This window comes from Acanthochromis polyacanthus, chromosome 12, assembly GCF_021347895.1.
Source record: "Acanthochromis polyacanthus isolate Apoly-LR-REF ecotype Palm Island chromosome 12, KAUST_Apoly_ChrSc, whole genome shotgun sequence".
Taxonomy (NCBI): domain Eukaryota; kingdom Metazoa; phylum Chordata; class Actinopteri; family Pomacentridae; genus Acanthochromis; species Acanthochromis polyacanthus.
In genome coordinates this window covers 30,503,815-30,524,007 of record NC_067124.1, presented here as the reverse complement: position 1 = coordinate 30,524,007, position 20,193 = coordinate 30,503,815, and the positions used below count along the sequence as shown (strand labels likewise).

The window sequence follows — 20,193 nt, the reverse complement described above, 5'->3', positions numbered from 1 at the left end:
TTGACAAGATAAAGACTGTCAGTCAGCTTGACTACATCCATCCATTCTCTATACACCACTTCATCCTCACTAGGGTCACTGGAGCCTATCCCAGCTGACACCCTGGACAGGTCGCCAGTCTGTCGCAGGGCTTCATATACAGACAAACAATCACACCTATGGTGCAATTTAGAGTTATCAATTAACCTCAGCATATTTTTGGACTGTGGGAGGAAGTCGGAGTGCCCGGAGAAAACCCACGCATGCACAGGGAGAACATGCAAACTCCATGCAGAAAGATCCCAGGCCCAAGCTGGGATTTGAACCGGGGATCTTCTTGCTGCAAGGCGAAAGTGCTAACCACTACCACTAGCTTGACTACAGAGACACAGTAAAATTTTGGACAATTACTGATTTTTTTGAGTCATTTTGGCCACACAAGCTAAAATGAAGCATTTCAGACTGAGGAGGAGCTGCTGTAATGTACACTATGAAGAGCATAATGTGATTTTAAACATTAAAGCAGCTAAATATGTCCTAGTAACCCCCAAAAATAATGTAATGAACCTGTAAATGTGCAGATTTTGGACTCTATAATCTGCAGCTGCGAGCTGAAAAGGCTCCAAACAGCAAGAATATGAACAACTGATTGTTGATTAATATCGACTGATGCCACAGCTGGAATATTCTGACTTTTACTAACTATTTGATCCAGTTAAAGCAGTTCCTGACAGTCAGCTCTGAGCGTTATGAGCTGCCGGTATCGATCTGATAGATAACAGTCACAGTAAGATGCTACAGAGTGACGTGTCTTCACTCAGACGGTCTTTGTCAGGGTTCAGTCACAGATTGCAGAGATCTCGTTAACCAGCAGGCTGACAGTTAACGATAATTAGCTGCAGCTGAGCTCATCTGTGGCTGCTGACGTCTTTCATTTTAACCGGAGACAGCAACAGAGAATGACGGCTGTAAGTGACAAGCTCCTAACGTTTAATCTCTGAAAAAACACAACCAGGAAAGATTAAAGATTCCATAAAAGATTCGTTAGAGTGTATGCTTACTTACATTAAGCTCAGTTTTATGTAAAATTGTGAGATGCTTCCATTTTTTTAGGGGCTATTGTATCGATAGTATCAGCTTCATTTCGACAGTCATTTTCTACAGTTTTTCAGTCTTTGAGGGGAAAATTTAAGTCATAACAGAAAAGTTTTTGTGAGATGTGATGAATATGACCCACAGACACAAACACATTAAATAGTCCATTGTTTTTGTGTTTCCGTGTGTTCAACAGCTGCATTTTTGCGCATGTACAATTTATGCAAACTTGAGTTTCAGTCATTCTGAACAAATTCTTTAGCAATTTTGAATGGAATTTGAGTCATTTTCGACAAATATTGCACATTTTGGACAGGATTTTGCTGGATAAAGCTAGCATGACCTCCTGTATGCAGATACAATAAACACATTAGTCAATTTAGTTGTGGTTCAGTTTGCTGTATTGCTGGGTTTTTTCATGTGAAAGATCTGCAAACTTCAGTTTTAGACAAATTTTAGGTCAATTTTCTGTTGAAATTATGTAGAACCAACAAACTAAAATGAGTTACAGGAATCAGCTTTTCCTCTGCATTCAAATATTTTTAGTTACTTGATGATTGGCAGCAGAAGCAAGTTATTTTAAGTTCACTCACTTAAATTAAGTTGTTCCAGCGAGTTTCTCCACATTATTGAAAAGGATTTTTTTGGTGACTTCATATACATAATCATTGACACAAGTTTAAAACAGCAGCAACAGATGTGCAAAGATTTTATCTGTCCTACATTACCAGAATATAAAAATAATCAGTGAAATAGCAGAAAACATTAACAGCAACATATACATATTGTAAACTTTATTTACTCACAAAATTCTACCATTGTAGGGAAAATAAGTTTAAAAAAAACCTAATAAATTATCAAGTTAAAGAAGCAGCTGAGTCTTAAATAGAATAAAGCAAAGTAGACAGGCGAATCCTAACTTGATAAATTCCGTAAAACAACTTTTTAAAGCTAATATCAGTGAATTACATCACTTAGACATCAAAATAAAACCAGAATTTCACTGGATGGACAGGAGCAGACAGACTAAAACATCATTAAATGTAAAACAGGAAGTTAAGACTGGAGCTGTGGTGAATCTGAAGACGCTTCCAGTGAATTAAATCAAAGAAAACAAATTATTCTGTCTGACTTGTTGCAGCTCTGTGAACAGAAAACAACTTATTTTAATGTATCATTTAGATGCAAATCAGAGGGAATCATTTCAAATCTTTGGAACCAGAATGTAAACTGCAGGTATTTGAATTCATGGTGTTCTTCTCCGTAAATGCATAAATCACAAACAAGGTCAAACATCAGGACAGTTTAAATTCCAGCAGCATCTAAAGATATTTTTTTTGAAACACAACAATACCGTGTGTGAAAATTAATGAATGAAAATGAGTGCATTTATTCATGAATGTGTGAAATATGTATGTACATATTTCTGCATGTTTGTGCGCTCGCTGTGGGGCTCATGCATGCTGCTGGTTGCCGTGGATACTGGTAAATTTAATGGAGAAGCCTCGGCTCTCGTGCTGTTTTAGGGTTTATTTTTTCACACGGCGAACAATCGGTTGTTTTCAGCCGGAGCTGCTCCACAGAGGAAAATTTCACACCTATGATCAGTTTTTAGGAGCTAAGATGTTTATAATTTTTAAAGGTTTCTAACCTTTTTGGCCTCTTGTGTAAAATTAGCGTCATCTCCTCGATGTCTTCCACTGCAGAGGTTCTCCACCTGCATCCCAGAAAAACACCTTTTTTCTATGCATGGAATTATCACCATTTTCAGAATTAAACCAAATCAATCCCATCAAATATCACAACTACACACGTGGACAAAATTGTTGGTACCCCTCAGTTAAAGAAGGAAAAACCCACAATTCTCACTGAAATCACTTGAAACTCACAAAAGTAACAGTAAATAAAAATTTATTGAAAATTAAATCATCAAAAACAGCCATTACTTTTGAATTGTTGATTAACATAATTATTTAAAAAAACAAACTAATGAAACAGGCCTGGACAAAAATGATGGTACCTCTATAAAAGATTGAAAACTATTTGACCAGAGTGACATGATTAACTCAGGTGTGTCATTTAATTGACATCACAGGTGTTTCCAAACTCATAATCAGTCAGTCTGCCTATTTAAAGGGAGACAAGTAGTCACCCTGCTGTTTGGTGAAAAGGTGTGTACCACACTGAACATGGACAACAGAAAGCGAAGGAGAGAATTGTGCCAGGACATCCGAAAAAAAAATTATAGACAAACATCTTAAAGGTAAAGGCTATAAGACCATCTCTAAACAGCTTGAAGTTCCTGTGACAACAGTGGCTCATATTATTCAGAAGTTCAAGACCCACGGGACAGTAGCCAACCTCCCTGGACGTGGCCGCAAGAGGAAAATTGATGACAAATTGAAGAGACGGATCGTTGGAATTGTATCCAAAGAGCCCAGAGCAACCTCCAAAGAAATTAAAGGTGAACTCCAAGGCCAAGGTACATCAGTGTCAGATCGCACCATTCGTCGTTGTTTGAGCCAAAGTGGACTTCATGGGAGACGACCAAGGAGGACACCACTGCTGAAAAAAACTCATAAAAAAGCCAGACTGGAATTTGCAAAAATGCATGTTGACAAGCCACAAAGCTTCTGGGAGAATGTCCTTTGGACAGATGAGACCAAACTGGAGCTTTTTGGTAAGGCACATCAACTCTATGTTCATAGACTCAAAAACCAAGCATACGAAGAAAAGAACACTGTCCCTACGGTGAAACATGGAGGAGGCTCAGTAATGTTTTGGGGCTGCTTTGCTGCATCTGGCACAGGGTGTCTTGAAAGTGTGCAAGGTACGATGAAATCTGAAGACTATCAAGGCATTCTGGAGAGAAATGTGCTGCCTAGTGTCAGAAAGCTTGGTCTCAGTCGCAGGTCATGGGTCTTCCAACAGGACAACGATCCAAAACACACAGCCAAAAACACCCAAGAATGGCTGAGAGAAAAGCGTTGGACTATTCTAAAGTGGCCTTCTATGAGCCCAGATCTGAATCCCATTGAACATATGTGGAAGGAGCTGAAACATGCCATTTGGAGAAGACACCCATCAAACCTGAGACAACTGGAGCTGTTTGCTCATGAGGAGTGGGCCAAAATACCTGTTGACAGCTGCAGAACGCTCATTGACAAATACAGAAATCGTTTAATTGCAGTGATTGCCTCAAAAGGTTGTGCAACAAAATATTAAGTTATGGGTACCATCATTTTTGTCCAGCCCTATTTCATTAGTTTGTTTTTTTAAATAATTATGTTAATCAACAATTCAAAAGTGATGGCTGATTTTGATTATTTAATTTTCAATAAATTTTTATTTATTGTTACTTTTGTGAGTTTCAAGTGATTTCAGTGAGAATTGTGGGTTTTTCCTTCTTTAACTGAGGGGTACCAACAATTTTGTCCACGTGTGTACATTTAGAAGCAGAGAAACTCACAGTTGTCTTCTGTGTAGTATGACCAGAGACTGTATTATACAGTGTATGAGTATGACACAATTAGAATGACAGAAATCATAACAAAAAGTTTTTTTTCCGTCATTTATTTTTTGAAAAAACACTGAAATCAACATCCAACACTTTTCCAAGTGTCTACAGATGTTACTACTGTGAAAAATCGACGCTCCACATACTTTTCCCTCTACTCTGCTCATCAGTTATTGAAAGATGTCTCACCATGCTGAATGTATCTTCCAACAGCTTGCCCCTCTGTATAGTGTGTATGGGCCTTTCAACATTCAGCAGACTGTGGCCATGTTTCTATAAAACTGTCAAATGAATTTAAACTTTTAAAATGTTCTTTGATATCACCCCTTAAAACATGGAAATGTAAGTTTGGCTTCTTTTCAGTAACTGATTTTGAAGCAAAGCTACACTGCGAGAAATTAATGTTTATTTAACAATTTTGAACTGTAATTTTTGAGCAAGTTACTGTTGTGTGTTAAATTACAAATAAAAAATATATTAATGTTGGTAACAAAAACAAGGCAAAACTGTAAATTATCTCCACATCTGTATTTTTGCAAATAGTAATTTGTTCTTTCATTATGTTTGACCAGAATATGACCCTGTTTCTTACTGTATTTAAATCAAAAGAAAAATATTTTACAAATATTTGACATTATTTGAAAGCAAGACTATGTGCCAGTGTACTAAGAATGGAGCAATAGAAAAATTAACTTTTTAATTTTCATTTTGCAGATTTTCTTTGTTTGGATACATTTTACGTAACATGTATCAAAATCACACACAAAATCTAAATTTACTAGAAAAAACATATTCAAAACTTTGCATAATGTTGTGTATTTAAATCTGTATTTTTACAAATCTGCTAAAAATGCAATTATTTATGGATAATAGCAGAGTTCTTCAGGTTTCTGGCACTCTTGCTGCCAGATTTATAATTTTTTTACAGGACTTTTTTACAGTGTAGCCTGTGTCGTGTCTTCAGCTATCGCTGTGTTAGCCGCAATAAACAGAATTTAACAAGCCAAAACAAATCTAGTTGTTTGCCAACTGCTAGAAAATCTGGAAGAAGTCAAAAACCACCTTGAGCAAGCTTTATAATGTTCCCATTTTTGTTTTCTGGTCTGACGCTCATAAAAATACGTGACTGAAACCCAACAATAACACTGATGTTGTTGAAACTGAAGATTGTCTGGTTTCCTCTGCCAAATCTGAAGGACAGAAGTGAAGCAAAACAAACCTGTATCTGTTTTGCTGTTGGTTGTTTCCTCTTGTTTTATTGATAAATGTTTCTTCAGGGTAAATTGTACAAACAGCCAAAGATATTTTGTAGTCGTGACGGTGGGTTGAATTTCTGAATTGTTCTCTTGAGGGACCAAACTAACAGACGCAGCATCAGCAGCCTTTAAATCCTCAAATATTTAGTTTCCAGTAAACTGACCGAAGACCTGAAGCGGCTCAGAGGCCGTTAACCTGATTTACTGTTCAGTCTTCAGCTGCTAAACTGCAGCTCAGAGTCACTTTTAGTGTTTGTAGATGGAGCCTGAAGACAAACAGCTGCAGGTTTGGTTTTATTCAGCTCATTAGATCCAGTCTGAAGGAGAACACTGAGCTTTACTGCTGCTGCTGAGAAACTCCATCTGAACTCATGTGGGCCCTTCTGCTCGACCGTCTCTGATCTGCCTAAAACCTCCTCTCCTCAATTGTGGATATTGAAAAAGATATCTTTGAAATTTTATCTTAATTTGTTGAATAATTTCCAAATTTCCTTTTCTTTCAAATCTGCCCGTTGACCTCCTTTCAGCAGGTTTTTTTTTAGCACATCTCAGGAACTATGAAAGATAAAAGCCTGAAAAGAAGCCCGCTGTGGTTTCTCATCATGTCATTGATTCAGAATCTGTAATATTGGACAAGTAGATCAAATAAACTGATTGTGGGTGAACTGTAATATGAAAAAAGCGGAGCCATCTTTGACAGTCCCATCTTTGAGCACATTAACAACAAAAAGCAGATAATGAAGTCAACTAGTGATTCTTTTCTGAACCACATGTAGCTATATTTTACAAAATACTTTTAATTGTGAAACACTTTGTCACAAAAATGAATTTTTGCTAAACTTTAACCAACTGAGCAAGTTTATAGCCTGTTTTATCCAAATGTTTCCTCCAATTTGCAATATGGGAAAAAGAAACTCGCTAAACGGCAATTTGAAAAAAAAGATTTTGTCTTGGAATGTACTTGCTATATCTCCCTCAAATTTTGCCTACATTTTTATTTTAAAAAAAAACAAAACATTTTGTGTGCTATAAAGATTTCAAGTGTGTCAGAAGTGTCAGTAAGAGAAAGAAATCCTGTGAAAGTAAGAGATGAACACAACTAGAAAGTCTGTTGTTGAGCAAAAGACTGCAGCAGAACAGACAACAAATGAAAACAGTTGAAGTGTCAACTGTTAAAGAAACCGAATGAGATATAAAAGGAACTGGCAGGTCAGTTGATAAGCTGAAGGTGTGGACGTTATGTTTAAAGCTGAAATGAGAGTGAGTGAGAAATTAAAGCAGCTGAAGTGTCGTTTGAAGAGCAGCAGGTGATAAAACAGTTGAAGTGTCAGTCGATGTGGGAACATAGCAGTGGAAGTGTCGGTTGCTATTTAAACAGTGCAAATGAAAATGTGAGATCATGATCATCTGCTTCCCTCCAGATGTTACGGAAGCAGCTGAAGTGTTGGTGAGAATGTTAAAGGTCACCAGACTTCAGGTCTAATGGTCCATGTGTGCTCGTTAAGATTTCCTCGTTAAGACTGACCTCGTTAATCCTTACATTAACGCTCACATCTGTCCTTTTTATGTCACGTTTCTCCATCGCAGAGCTCTGATTTTCAGCTTTTGTGTCTGTGTGAGTGTGAGGCAGAGATGGAAATGATGATGTGCGTTGAGATGGTGGCAGCAGCTGATATCCTGCCATTATAATCCCATCACATCACCTCCACACTGCTCTGCTTTTATTAATGGAGCCGGAGCTGCTCCTGCGGGGACCGAGGAGGCAACAAATCACAGAAAACACAGTTCAGAACTCCCCTAAGAATCACCAGGTTTTCCATTTTCTGTACGTCACTGGGAGAATCACTAATAGAGAAACTAATAAAAAGGTGAATTATGTTGCCACTTTAAATAAATTAAACTTTACTTAAACACATTTTCTCCTGGACTGGAGCTCCACTGCAGAACATCAGTCTCCTGGTCATTCTTACCTTCATTTCTGTTGTTTCTGTCTTTGAACCAGGAGACCCAGCAGAGCCAGAGGCCCCTCAGAGCCCACAGGGGCCCCTAATGATCAACAGGAGCCTGCTTCAGACCAAAATCCAGCTCCTGAGAGAGTGAGTCCTCACTTTAACCTTTTCATTGAATCGTCTGTTTTGGTTCTCTAATGCTTCTTGTTCTGCTGATTCATAACCGCAGAACTCAGAATTTTGCAATCTAGCCTTCCTTGAAAATCACTTTTCTTAACCAGGGAGGATATTTTGTCTGCCCCTTCTGGCAGTTAGAGTAATTACACAAATACAGTGGGCGGGGCTTATTCCACCATTGATCTCTTTCCTTTTCCAGGTTGTACTCCTTCCTCTCAAGTTTCATTTTAATCTCCAGCATCAGAAACCTTTCTTGGATGCTCACCAAGCTTTTCTTTCAAAATTTTCCACCTCGTTCCCGGCATCTGTAGGTACCGTAGCTCCAGTCTTTAACTCTGGAAAACAGATCATTACTGCATCAGCAGCAGCACGTTAGTTTAGAAATGTCGTCACAAACACCAGATTTAAACCGAATTCACTGTCAAATACAGAGAGACAGACATTAATCTACATGTAAAAGTACCGCACTCCAGATTTACTAATCAAATAAAGATTATTTGTTAAAAATGAATTAAAAACTGTGGAAGTTTCTCCTGTATGTTTACCCCACTACTGTAGTACATTATGAGTTTGAGGAGCGGAGAACGTTAAAACCAAATTACTTGAGCAAAAACTTAAATCTGTGCGATATCAATATTATCCAAGTAAAGAAGAATTTGTGCAATATTCAGTATTTTTCTGCATATAGAATAACCCTGTGCAATACTGTTATTTTCCACATGCAGAGGAATCAGTGCAGTATTTAGATTTGCTACAAATAGAAGAAACTGTACAATGCCAACAGTTCGAATGTTTATAGCATAAATGTTGAACAGCAGTTTTTTAGTCTGTCTCTATATTTTTCTTTAACCTGTCTTTCTGATCCAGTCTTATCAAAGAAGAGACGACTGGATAATTAGTCACATTTCATTACTTCTTCATTAAAAGCTCGTTTAAAAAGGACACGAAACTATAATGATCTGAACAATCAGTCATGTAGACACCTCAGCTGTTAGCCTGCAGTGTTCCATAAAAATAACCTGTATGTAACGTTATACGGTAAATTAAATAAAGCATGAGATTATCCGTTAATGCAGCTCGAGCGCCGCTGTTATTAAAGCAAGCAAAGGCGAACAGACACGGAGAGAACAAGCCGAGTAGAATAAAGTATTTACAGGTAAAAATTTGCTGTTTTTACATTAAAAAAAGTTTGCTAATTGATTAATAGTTTCAGCTCCAGATACAAAGAAACACTTTTTAGACACAAACTAATTTAAAGTTCTTCACAGAGGCAGAGAAACTTATTAAAAATGTTCAATGTTCTGTTGGATATGTTGATCTATGACACACTCTTCATGTTTTAGAATCGTATTTTGTTCAGTAAATAGTAATTAAAGCCGCCTGATATTAATAAATGTGGGGAGTTCAACTGTAACAAAGTGACATGAAAAGAAAACAGTGAAGTACCTCAGGTAGTAAATGTACTCAGTTACTCTCCAGCTCTGCAGTAAACTCTGGCTCTGCAGCGTTTTTCCTCTGCTGAGTCTATTTTCTTCGCCGCTTTGAGTTTTGGGCTCAGATTTAAGCTGCGTCTCTCTGAGAGCATCTGTGGAAGTTTGATTTCGAAAAATCCAATTATTCCCGACGAACGTTGCCGTGTGAATCCGAGTGTGATATGAAGGAGATTAAGTTTGTTTGTGAGAGGAAACGGAGATCTGGTAATAATGTCTGAACTCCACAAAACAACAAAACTATTTAAAGAAGAGCAACGGGAACACAAACACAGTGAAGATGTAGAAACTCTTCCTCGCTCTGCCCTCTCCTCTCATTAGATTTTACCGTCTGGACGATGAGGATGTGGAAAATTTGGAATAGTTTTTGACATGTTTCTGTCATTTTGGACACATTTTGAGTGATTTTTAATTTTTTTTCTTCTTATTTTGGACAGATTTTTAGTAAGTTTTTTTTTTTACATGTTTTTATTTTCAAACACATATTGGGTCATTTGTGCCACTTCTTTTTATTTTGGACAAATATTGAGTAGTTTTTGACATGTTTTGTGATTTTGGGCACATTCAGGCCAGTTACTGTCATTTTGGACACATTTTAAGTAATTTTCTAACTATTTTTGAATACTTTTAGACAACTTTGAGTAATTCTGGACAAGTTCTGAGTCAGTTTGGCCATCTTCAAGTTAGTTTGGGATGGTTTTGTTATTTTTGAACAATTTCAGTCATTTGGGACAAATTTTGAAGGATTTTGGACACATTTTTGTCATTTGGTTAAATTGTGAGTCATTTTTGAGTTTGTTTGGACAATTTTGATTAATTCTGAACAAGCTCGAAGTCATTTAGGACTGTTTTTAAGTCAGCTGTGAGTAGTTTTGGACATTATTTTGAATAAATTGAGTCATTTTCAAATATTGTCTGGTTGTCTAGTAGTTGTGTTGGACAGATTTTTGTCTCTTCTACATGGTAGTCTCAGAGGTGTCAGAGAGAACATTCAGAGTAATGATCTGTAGCAGATGGCAGGCCGGTGCTCCAACTGCACAGCGTGGTGAAGACACAAAGCTTTTTGGACTGGAATACAATCGTCACCCTTCTCACCAGATTTGTCTCCCTCCTTTTTCTTTCCAGAATAAAATTTAAGTTTAAGGATCTCAGTTTAGGAGATTCAGCTCCTCACAGATGAGCTGACATGTTTACAGAGCAGGATTTCCAGGGAGTGTTACAGGTGTTGCAGGAGTTCTGGGAGCAGAGTTTCATTGCACAACGAGACAGTTTGACATGTATGAAGGCAAAATTTAGCATTGTGCTCGATTTCAGCAAATTAATAACAGAATCTTCAGAAACTGGTTAATTTTACCATGACGCTACATCTGGTTGGTTCCTTAGTTTCTACGTAGAAACAGATGAAACTGAGTAAAGCTGGGATAAATCTTTAACCATTCCGACGTGATAAAATGAGCACATCGTACAGATGTCTTCTGACTTTTATTTTTGTCTTCAGTCAAAATTACAAACTAAAGGATATACAAACATTTCAGAAACAAAATTTCACAAAAAGTGTCTCTAATTAGACGATTCCAATATGCAGGCTAACAACATTGTATTAAACCATGCAGAACAGTTGTGTTTAGGCCGTATCATTTCCTCTCTACCAATGTTGGCGTTTCCCTCTGCAGCGGATTGAATGACCCACAATCCCACAGGTGACCCTTAACTAACTAGTGCTCCTGTGACTTGTTTCATTCCTCATCAAATAAACATTGAAAAACATTATGCTGCAAACCAAACATCAATTTTAAAGTGAAGTATAATCTTCACAAATCAAGGCCAGACTCTAAGATCTGACTGTGTTCAGATGTTAAAGCTCTTTGAAAAATCACCAGGAAGTCAGCATTTGTGGGCAGCAGGACTTATTGTCGACAGAAGTCCAGGAGGAGTTCTTAACAGTGATTAACACCCCAAGAAAAACCAGAGATACTGAGCTGTGCATCGTCTTTTATGCTGTGAGAGTTGGTGTACCTGTAGGGCGTATGACAGGAGTGAGATCATGATGTCAGGTTTTCATATTTCACCCCAGATCACTCCTTACTGAGGACGTTAGGTTATAATTAGTTCATGTTTTACAGACAACATGCCCAGACATGTTCAGACTTTGCCCTGTTATTTTGAGACAGATTTCATGCATATTATACCTTTATGTATTGTAATGTTTCTGAGCCACCTCTTTTAAAAGTTATATTAATTTAAGTTATTATGTTTTGAGCATGTATCTTCACACCAAAGTTACAGGTTATACTTTGTGATCTTCCAGCTGAACGTGTGTGTGTGTGTGTGTGTGTGTGTGTGTGTGTGTGTGTGTGTGTGTGTGTGTGTGTGTGTGTGTGTGTGTGTGTGTGTGTCCTCCACAGACACACACATTACCATCAAAACATCAGTCATTACTAGAATATTCACCATTATGGGTTTTTATACATAAGTTTTAACTCTGGTCTTCAGTCTAATAGCATTTGCCATGATTATATCATCTGTTACTTTTAGCAAATCACACCCAAAAAAAAATACACCACAAGAGTTGTATCTTTTCAAAGTTAGCTTTTTATTTAACATCTTATCATTTTGTGAATTTAATCAGTTATAATGATCATATTAATTTGAATACTCATGAAATGATGGCAGAAGATAACAACAAACTTAAAAGTATAAATCTCCGATATTACTGTCTTTTACACCATCTTTGGAGCGGTGGAGTAGTTAATGGCTTCATGCTTTCATCATCCAAGTTTTAAGGATACAAAACATTTCATCATATGGGACGTTTGAATCAGTTACAGTTTTTCCAACCTCACAAACACAAATATGCTCGCTTATATAAAGCCTTCTCTTCTTTTCTGTAGCCAAACTAACTGTCAGCTGTGTAATGAAGCAGTACAACCTTTAAAACAACCTCAGTGAGTGAGGAGCTGCTGCTGTTCAGGCCTCCTCTCCTCCCTACATGGCCTGAAGCCTGAACAACAGCAAACAGGCCAACTGGGAGCTCCAGGACGCTGCACGTTTAGTCATGTAAAGAGTCTCAGTTTGGATGTAAGCTGGAGGATACGACCGCTTCCTGCTGCTGCCGCTTCAGGGCCCGTTGGTGCTTTGTGTCGTGATTTAAAAGCTTCATAGTTTCAGAGTTCCTCCTTGTTTCTGCTCACGACACTTCACGATGTTTTATTCACTGTGGAGATATTTCACATGTTGCATCAGTGAGTTAATATTGATTTTATAATTCATCAGCTTCGTGTTTTGGGAGGAGAACAAAGAATATACTGCAGTTTTAGATGCACTGGAGAGCAGCGTGTCTTTGTTAATGTCTCCAATGTTTTAAATGCTTGAAAGATCTGGAACACAGTGAGAGAAGCACATCTGGCTGTGCACTGTAAAAGATTTACACTGCTGTTAAACCATTTACTGTTATTTTACAGATTTACCTCTACTTTGTTCAGTTACAAGAAAATAACTAGTAAAATTATTGACAAAAAATATGAATTTACATGGTAACCGTAAGCTACGTGGTTGTACAAATAGTTATTTATTCTTTTGTGATACTTAAACATAAAATTCTTTGGTAATGTAAACTGTATTTACTAACTATACTGTAGTACGTATTCACAGGAGCAACCCATAATTACAATCTACATAAAAAAATCTGTGTTTTTACAAATAATAATTTAATCTTTTACAAGGATTGATCAGAAAATTACAGTTTTTATTGTATTTAATTCAGCAAATGTTTGTTTTTATTTGGAATAAATGTGCATATAAAGAATAAAATACAGTTAAAGTTTTAAACTGTTAAAATAGAGATTAAATCTAGTGGAATCACAAGTATTAATTCACATTTTACTGTTAAAAAGAACAGGCTGAAACTTTAAATAATGTCCACATCAAACCTCTGTTTGTAGACATGGTAATTGATTCTTTTACTGTGTTTAACTGTAAAATCAAAATATTTCTTACTGTATTTAAATCAGCAAACATAGCATCGTTTTACAGATATTTGCTTTTTTTGGCTTTCATTCAAAATGACTTTAAACAATAATAATAATACAAATTAATTTAAAAAACTTGTGTGACGGTTTGATTTTCCCTGTTTTAAATTGCAGATATGTAGTAAAATCACAGAAAAAAATATTGATTTACATGTCGACTGTTAAAAAAACTGTATTATTTTCAGTAATTTTCTAATCTGTAGTTTGTTACTGTAAAATCACCACTTCACTGTGTTTAATTCCACTATTAATGATTTTGTTTTACTCATATTTGCCTTTATTTTCATTTTTATTCTATTTTTTTATTTTTCACAGTTTTTCGTCTTTATTTTTCCTCCATTTTTACATATTTTTTCAACACTCTTGCTGCTAGATTTGTATTACTTTTATTTTTTTATTTTACAGTTTGTTTTATTATTACCGTGTATTGTGGTGCAGCTGAACTGATCTCAGTTCATCATCGTCTCATTACTTTGTTATTCATCCCTTCCTGCTGTGGGTTAAACCTTGTTATTGCCACCGTTGGGTTTCTGCCTCCAGGGGGGGTCGTGTTAATCCACTGCGGACTGACCAGAGTCACTTTTGGCCTCCTCCCCAGCAGTAATAATTACACCTATGATGACCTCCAGTTTTCTGCTCTGAACTAGCTGCTCCTCTAATTAAACCCCGCCAGGAGTTGTGCTCTCCAATTTTAAAGTATTTTCTTCTCCTGCTGCTTTTTATCAGCTCAGTGTGAAATTCAGCTTTTTTGGGTGAAATCTGAATCCGGAGACGACAGACAGATGTTTGTGATGAACGACTAGAAACCCCAAAGGACAATTCTGAGTATTTTGGGACGTTTGGGGCAGGTTTCAGTGATTTTGGACCCATTTAGTTATTTGGGGCAAGGTTCAAGATGTTTGACACATTTTCTTTGTAATTTTGGACACATTATGAGTCATTTTTGACTATTTTTGAGCATGTTTGGCTAATTTTTAATAATTCTAAACTGCTAAAACCTTAAAAGAAAGCCCAGCTAAAGCTTTCTTGTCCTCAAAGTGTGATGTGAAAGTTCTGCAAAGTTTTTATGTTTGCAATTCGAATTTTAAATTTGTTTCCCTACAAAATGTTTTTTTCTTGAAAGTTGGATAACTAACAATGTTCTAATGATGTTTGATGGAAACATTATTAGACCAGCTAGCGTAGAACGTCTTCACAACATTGGCTAACATCACCTGCAAAGTCATTTAAAAGAAAACGTTTTAATCTAATATTCAAAGAAGATATTAAGGGTATTTATCATTTCAAATAATGTTCCTGTGAGATTAAACATAAACTAAGAGAGGAAGTTTTAATTGGAACATTCAAATGACGTTTGGAGGATGCTGACAGATTATAATTGACTAATCAGGTTATAGATAGTCTAAAATAAATCCTATGTCCATAATTACAAAACATTTCTAAAATCTGTCCAAAATGACATGTCAAAAATGGCTCAGAATATGTCCAAAATGCTTACAAACACCTAAAAATGTCCGATATGACTTAAAGCTGCACAAAACGAGGCAAAATATCTCCAAAATGACTGAATGATTTGTGCAAAATGTCAAAAATCCAATGTGATTTACTTAAAATAGGGCCAGAGATCATTGAAATATTGTACAAAATGACTCAAAGTTTGAGCAGAATGAAATAAAATTACTAAAATGTGCCCAAAATGGAATAAGCTTGTCAAAAATGTCCAGAGTAACTCAAACAAATAGCTGGACTAGTGAAAAGTGAGACCTCAGTGAGCTTGGCCCTAGAAGTGTGCACTGACAGTACATGTGGAAAGTATTTCTGATTCATCACTTTTAATTCATGTTATTTCACCAGTTAAGTGCATAACTGGTTTTTTAATATCATGAAAACTCTACATGATTTAATCCTGTTCATTTAGAAACCTTTCATGTCTGACTTTAAGTCTCTTTGGAGACATTTTTCTGTCCCTGCAGTCTTTGTCCGTCTCACTTCTTCAGGGTTGAAGAGTCCTTCAGAGCGATGAGGTAAATTCCTAATGAGTATGGTGAGGATTTTAATCTCCTCTCCCTCTGCGGGTTTAATCCTGAAGCTCTTTCTGTAACGACACAGAGACGTTTGGTCCTGAAGCTGCTGCTGCCCATCGGTTTGTTCAGGAAGAAACCTCAGACTCCATCACTGCAGCCTCATCAATCAATAAATCATCAGCTTCTCAGTCTGAGTCCTCCTCTGGGCTTCATCGCAAAGTTGAATTTTCAGTTTCTACGTGAAGTGAATAGAAACACTAGAAGACAGAGACCTCAGATCTGTGTGGAGCGAACAGAAGACATTTGCCCCGGCAGAAACACGGTTAAAAAGTAAAGAGGACGTTTTAGAAAGTCAGAATATATTTTTTTATATAAGTGATGTTTTTTTTAAACATAGAATCAGAACATTTTTGGAAGGTGAGGACATTTTAAGATGGTCAAGAACATTTTTATGATGTCAGGAGTTATTTATAAAGAGTTCTTTTTTTTCCTTTTTTTTAAAAAAAAGAAAATTAGGACATTTTGGAAAGTTCAGATTTTTTTAAGAAAAAGAAGAGATTTTTTTACAGTCTGGACATTTTTGTAAAAATAGATGTTTTAAAAAAAATAAGGACATTTTTAGCAAGTTAGGACATTTAAGAAAATAAAGATGCATGTTAAAATATTAAGCAAGATCTTTTTTTGGAAATTAAGTATTTATTTTCTTTTGTATGATTCTTTTTATTTAAAAAAATAATGAGCACCTTTTTGGGATTTTTTTTAATGAGGACCTTTTTTGATAAGCACACTTTGGAAAAATTTTAAAAATCTATTTTTTAATCTATAAGTAAAGACGTTTTCTTGGAGGGAGGACAGCTTTTTGTAAAGTATGAGTAGACTTCATGTTCAATTTTGGCTCATTTTATTTAGAATTAAGGAGATAATTGAAAGAGACGATCTTATAGAGAAGTGAGAACATTATTGTGAAGTGAGATGTTGTTTAATTAAGGTACGACTGAAGTAAAGACAGTTTTTGGAAGCGAAAAATAAACACAGTGACACTTCGGATATTCTGGGTAAAGTTGGTTACAAAAGACATTTTGAGTAATTAAGGAAACAGATTTGGGACATTTATTGAAATCAGGAACATGAGAATGAGCCTTTAAGTCCAGGTGGAGGTGGAGATGAGGACCGTTCACACCGAGCCGACGCTTCATCTCCTGCATCCACAAAGAGTCTGCAGCTGACCTGAGAGCTGCCGTCTGTCACAACACCTGTTCACCCGCTGACAGCAGCACAAACACAGCAAACACCTGTGACGGACCGAACCAACAACCTGTGACGGACCAAACCAAACAGCAGGGAGGGGGGGCGTCCAGACTGTCTGTCACAGCAGCTCCCTGAGGAGGAGGAGGAGAAGAGGAGGAGAAGGAGTATTTACATGGAGATTCATGGAATCGTCTTTTTTTAGATATCAACCATGTATATCAACACTTTATTACCAAAAAATTATTTTTTTTAAATAATCCTCTTTAGGAGAACATAGTCTGAAATAACTGAAAGTGTTTTTTAAGCTCTGAAACTTCATTTAACCTCTAAGTTTTGATGTAAATCAGTTTATTTTAAAAAAAAAAACCACACCACTTATAGATGTGATGGAAGTTTATCAAAACTTAAATCTACTGAACTCAGTGAAAAATAAGCAACTGGTGAGTCTCAGAAGGAACTGCAAACATAAAATATTTGAGGCAGATGTTTCTATGTATATTTATTCATAACATTTTGGAATTTTTGTATTAGTGCTTTCCAATTTTCTTGGAGAATATACTCTATATGCTGTACAATACTGTCTCATTCAGGTTATGATGGATGGGTAAGTAGATGTTTTACTGTAAAACATGGTAAAAAAAATAAAATGCAGTTTTAAAAATGCAGATTAATATATCAAATAATACTTTTTCTATATGCTGCAATTCTGTAAATCTGCAATTATCAAAATGTGGGAAATCTGCAAAATTACATTATTCATTTATTTATTACAGTTTTACTAGATTTTTTTTAAAATCTAAATGCAATATAATAAAGGGTTTTACTCTCATAGTGCTAATTAAAGTAAATGTGATTGTGTTATATTGTCAGTTTATTCAGCACCAACAACTTGTAGACACAATAGAATTAAAAACAACAGAAAACTATCAGAGATGTTACACTTTAAGAAAGCTGTAAATGTTCCTCTTAAATTTGAATACATTACAAACATTAGGCAAGAGGTGAAGCTTAGAAGAAAGCTAGGACATTTCTGAAAAGTTTGGAAATTGTAGAATTGTAGAAATTGCAAGCTTTTTTGGAGACAGGATGATATAGAGATGCAAGGAAAGTTTGTGTCACCAAGAGAGACACAGAAATAGATATTCAGCAAAGTTAGTGGACTCTATTCCTCTGTAGAGTCCGAATCTGTGAGCTTTCTTCCTCTTTTTCAGTAGAAATGTTTCTGCATGTAAACACAACACGCTGCTGGTTAGTTTTGGTGCTGAAACCTCACAGCAGATGGCAGCTCTCCATTGGGTTTCTCCCTCCAGGACACCGGTTCTTATGTGTCGTCCCTGCAGGTCCATCAGTCGACGTCTGGGCTCGGAGGTTTTCCAGAAGCTCTACGAGAACCTGAAGGAGGCCAGAGGGCAGCGAGGGGACGCCGATGGAGAGGACGAAGCTGTGAAGCTGCTGGACGAGCCTAATGGTGGATTCCAGGTGGACCAGCTGCTGTTTTATGAGGAGGAGCTGCAGAGACTGAAGAAGCAGAACACTTTCACAGAAGTTCAACATCAAATCGGGCATAAAAACACCTGAATCTGTGTCAGAAGACGGAGCAGGTTGGTCTGTTGAAGTCCAGTAACTTCCACATCCAGAACCGACTCCACAGTCCAGATATGAGTGAGGCTGATCAGTGGTAATGAGACCAAACCCTCCACTGCGTCTTTTTAAAGCCTGAACCCCACCGGGCTCTGCAGGGCCGCGGGCTTGTTTAAATTAACTCACACCTCTGATAGTTAATGGAAATATAACTCAGCAGCAGAACCAACAGCGTTAGGAAAATATGATCACAGCCCTGAGGGAGCTCATGATTCACTTTTCCTTTTTCCCCTGAATCCAGCGAAGACGAGGCTGAAATGAAAAGTTTTATTTTTACTCCGTCTGTGTGAGTCTGCCTGTGAAACGTGAAGCAGAAGCCGCCTGATGCGACTCCTGACGGCGAGCCGAAGCTTCCAGCTGTGTTGTTCTGTTCCTGCCACAGTTTGTTGTGCAGCGATCAGCCTTTTATCACAGCGCAGCTTCTTTGTTGCAGCTCCACACAAATCCTGTTACGTTATCAGGTGTAACATCGAGGTCGCACACACGATTTCTGCCGGCTTGATCTGCACACGGCGGATTTAGAAACGCACCGAAGCTCTGCTGCCTTCACCAATACCTGGATTCCATCAGTCTCAGCTCGGTGGGACGTTTACAGGCGTTTACTGACATGAAGCTGCATTAGTCAGACGTCAGACACACTCGGCTTACTGTCAACTCACAGCTGACAAAGTGGAGTTCAGCAAAACACATGTGACTGTTTTCTGCTTCTTTTCAGAAATAGTTGTATGTTTGAATGTTTAGAGCTCAAAACGTTGGTAAAATGGAATCTGCAGAACGTTGTATAGATTATACGATGGGTTCCCTCAATAACGTCCCCAAAACATCCTCAGAACATTAAAGGTAGAACGTTCCTTTTTTGTAAAAGTCTTATATAGAACTTTCTGTCATTGGAGAGCCAACATTTTTTGTTTGTAATTGTCATGGAAACATCTTGGAAAAGAATGTTCTATAATGTGTTTCCTCAACAAACCCCAGAAATGTCCTCAGAACATTGCAGGAAGAATATTACATCTCTGTTGTATCACATAGCAAGAATATTTTATACAAAGCATCTGAGGCCTTGATAACATTTGGAAAACTGTAGAACCTAATCTGTGTTCCTGAGAGAACATTATATTAGCTTTATAGGAACATCACTGGAAATTGAAATATTCTTAAGATGTTCTTTGAACATTTGATTGAAATGTTTTATTAAATAAATTACTTCAACTTTCAGGTAATGTTAGCTAATATGGTGGGAATGGTCCCTGCTTGAATTTCTTTGCTCTAAAATCATTCTGAGGAAGTTCTGCGCAGTTCAAGAAATGTTCTAGTCGGAAGTTTTCTTTTCCAGAAAGTTCTTCTTAAACACAGGATAAAGTTCTCTGAAGACTATGAAGATGGTTCTAAAACATCGGCCGAAATAAAAACACAATTTGAGAAAAAAACAAACAAAAAAAACAAATCCACAACCTAAAATACTGACTGGAAACAAGTAGTTTAACTTATTAACTCCTACGTGCTACACATCTGTACACTTCATATCTTTTCTTATCTTTTTGCATCAAACCTGATACTTTTCTAGCTCTTCAGAGACCACAAGAACACATTCACGGTTCCACATTATTACATTTTCAAGCAATCTTCTTTAGTATTCTTTTTGAACTTGGTTTATAGTTGGACTCATTATGACATCAGATGTCATAAGGCTTTTTAACCATCATGTCGTCCTGCGGGTCAAAATTGACCCGTTTTAAAGTTTGAAAATGTGGGGGAAAAAAATCTATTTTCACAGTGAAACTTCTGATGT

General features: G+C 36.8%; 1 protein-coding gene across 1 annotated transcript in view; it reads left to right on the top strand.

Annotated features, from left to right (window-relative positions):
* The window catches only part of nek11 (NIMA-related kinase 11), an 83,385-nt gene extending 63,766 nt beyond the window's left edge, over nucleotides 1-19,619 (top strand). Inside the window, exons 15-16 of the mRNA XM_051956918.1 lie at nucleotides 7,850-7,943; nucleotides 18,104-19,619. Of these exons, the coding sequence (XP_051812878.1) occupies nucleotides 7,850-7,943; nucleotides 18,104-18,341 (332 nt within the window). The 3' untranslated portion in view covers nucleotides 18,342-19,619. The remainder of the gene's footprint in view (nucleotides 1-7,849; nucleotides 7,944-18,103) is intronic.
* Nucleotides 19,620-20,193: the final 574 nt, after the last annotated feature.